This window comes from Orycteropus afer, unplaced genomic scaffold (assembly GCF_000298275.1).
Source record: "Orycteropus afer afer isolate SDZICR_OR568_19922 unplaced genomic scaffold, OryAfe1.0 scaffold00007, whole genome shotgun sequence".
Taxonomy (NCBI): domain Eukaryota; kingdom Metazoa; phylum Chordata; class Mammalia; order Tubulidentata; family Orycteropodidae; genus Orycteropus; species Orycteropus afer.
This window is the reverse complement of record NW_006921594.1, coordinates 18,274,572-18,277,471: the sequence shown is the minus strand read 5'-3', so window position 1 is coordinate 18,277,471 and position 2,900 is coordinate 18,274,572. Positions and strand designations below refer to the sequence as shown.

Here is a 2,900-nt window from a genome sequence, read left to right as displayed (position 1 = left end):
GTCCAGCATTAACCCATACAGTCCGGTGATGTAAGCCCTGTGATTTCAGTTCTCAAGCACCACAGTCACCCCAAAGTATGAATGAACATCACATAGTGTTCGCCCTGTTAGATATTATTGAGTAATGTGATCATAGCATCAGTGGAGAATTCTAAATTTTCTATGCAAAATATTTTGTGATGAGAAGTATTCAATAAATATCTGCTAATGATTAAGTAAGGCGCTCTGGTGGTACTGTGGTTAAGACATTGGGCTGCTAACCAAAAGGTCGGTGGCTGGAACCCACTAGCTGCTCTACAGGAGAAAGACAAAGCTGTCCAGTTCTGTAAAGATTTACAGCCTTGGAAACCCTACGTGGGTTGCTATGAGTTGGAATCAACTTGATAGCAGTGGGTGGTAATGACTAAATACCAAGTGACCGATACTGCCTACAAATGCTGGAAGAGTTAAGAGGTGGGAAAAATGACTACTCAGGCAGTGTTTCCCTAAGGACATGGGACTCAAGCCAAATTCTGAAAGATTAGGAATCTAATCTAATCTAATCTAATCTAATCTAATCTGTTGTTGTTGTTATATGCTATTGAGTCGGATCTGACTCAGAGAGACCCTTCCTTGGGTTTCCGAGGAAGTGGAAGTATCACTACGGAAGTAGGTTGCCCAACCTTCCTTCTGAGGAGTGGCTGGTGGGTTTGACCCACCAGTCTTCTGGTTAGCAGTCAAGTGCCTTCGGCACTATGCTACCAGGGCTTCTAATCTTAGGGGCTTCAAAGAGTGGCCCATGAAAGTTTTTTTCTTGTTGTTGTTGGTCTTTCAGTTAGAATGGCATAGTCTTTTAAGAGGCAGTGTGATTTGGCAGGTTTATGCACAGCCATGACCTCGCATCATGCATTCAGGATATTGACCAGTTTCCTTCTGAAAAGGGGAGAGTCTCTGCTAAGGGGAACAGCATGCACAGAAAAACATGAGGATCTAAGCAGATGTTTAGTAGTTTGGGCCCAAATTGAAGAGGGCTATGAATACCATGCTGAACACACCCTCCAGGCAATATTAAATGACAACTTGACATCCATCTTTTCATCTCAGTAGTGCTGATCCAGTCGTGAGATCAGCACTAATAATATAAATGCTGCAAGCAGCTTCTGGTAGTTTCAATGTGATGCCAAACACCTGGACCTCTGGAAGTGGATTTCTGACTGCTTTCTTCAGTTATCACCGGAACTGTTAGTGTTCTGTGACCACAGCTGCTGTTTAGTCAACTGAAGGAGGGCAACTTTATTAAAATAGGGATAAAAAAAACTTAAAAGACTCATAATGCTTGAAGGAATGTTAAAAGAATCAGAAAGTAAAGCTATATAGATGTCAATTCATAACAATATCTTAGTAGCATTTCTTCTGAAAATGAAAGGGGTCGTGAAAGTTGTCTATGTCAATGTGGGGTTCTGCCAGATTTTGCTGGCTAGAGGAACAGTTCTCATGCAATAAGATTACCAATGTTGACACCAATGTTGTTATCGGTAATAAAATTAACAATTTGAAAGGGTAGGTAAGACAGTTATTTGAAGCTATAATTGAAGGCTCTCATAAATCCACTTTATCAGGGGCTGGCCACAGCCATGATTAATAACCATAATATTTGCATTCATGTGTGTTGCGAGATCAAAAAAGATTTAATAAATTGTTCCATTTAAAATCAATATACACTATGAGGTGTTCTAAGTTCTCCTAGGACTTTAGAAAGAAAATTTTTATCATTGGCTTAAAAACTTAAATATTTTCTTATTAGCAGTATAAATTTGGTGGAAATAAATAATTAAACTCTAAGCTATTTTGATTTGAAATTATGAAGGAGAGTGATATAGAAGTCAAAATTTTATTGCAAAGTTAGACATATGATAGATTTTTAGCAGAAATAAAGAACTCTGATTATTTGAAATTATTAAGATTAAAGGTATCATGAAGAACAGCTCCCACATAGAGCAGGGAAAGAATTGAGATGAGATTAGTTATTATTTAAAGAAAAAAATAGGCATGTCTTACACAATCTTCTTGCTCTTCCAAAATCAGAGACTGAGTCTACATAACTTATCATAGTCCTCTTTTTGCTGTTCTCATCATGGGAAATAGAAAATGTCAGTGCTCACTCCACTGTAACTATCTTTAGTGGTAAATGTATATTCTCTCTATCATTACCTGACAAAATCTTTTATCCTAATTTTATGGAAGGAGATAAAGTATATGATGAAAGAAATATCCTCTTTTACCTAATTTATCAACCCATGAAACAGAATAACCGGGCTGCACGTATGCAAATATTTATCATATAATAAAACTATCAAAATCAACTCTACTACATTGGTCCAGGATTATAAGACAAGACTTTGGAAGAGAGGGTAGGGAAAACTTTGTTTAAAAGTGGTTCAAGTGCCTACAAAACATGTGCAATAAATTATTTTGATCTGATATTAGCTTCATCTGAATTTTTAAGTAGATAATAATTCAGGTCTTACTATAGCAATATAGAAAAAGAAATCACCTCATGCAGAAAAAGGAAAGCCGGAGTTGTAGATAAATCAACAGATCGTTCATCTCGGAAGTTAGTTGTGGGCGCTATGGCATAAATGGGATTTTCTTGATCCTTTTCATCTTTCTTCTTTTCCTCGTCTTGCTCTGAGTCTGTACTACTGTCTTCCATGTTTCACAATTCTAAAATAAATCAACCCACATTCAACCGTTTAGAAGTGTCTTCACTTATAAAGTGGAATTAATGAAAAAAAAACTAAAATGAGCAAAACTCAACTGGTTTAGTCATTTTCCAATGAAACTAGGTGTCAGTAAAGTTAGCTATAATTCTGTTATTAGAAAAGATTGCTTTACTTTAAAGATACTCTATTGCTACACTC

The 2,900-nt window shown here is 36.7% G+C and overlaps 1 protein-coding gene across 1 annotated transcript in view; it reads right to left on the bottom strand.

Moving 5' to 3' along the window:
• CCDC146 (coiled-coil domain containing 146) overlaps positions 1 to 2,692 on the bottom strand; it is a 155,985-nt gene extending 153,293 nt beyond the window's left edge. The window contains exon 1 of the mRNA XM_007944658.1: positions 2,534 to 2,692. Coding sequence (XP_007942849.1) covers positions 2,534 to 2,692 — 159 coding nt within the window. The remainder of the gene's footprint in view (positions 1 to 2,533) is intronic.
• Positions 2,693 to 2,900: the final 208 nt, after the last annotated feature.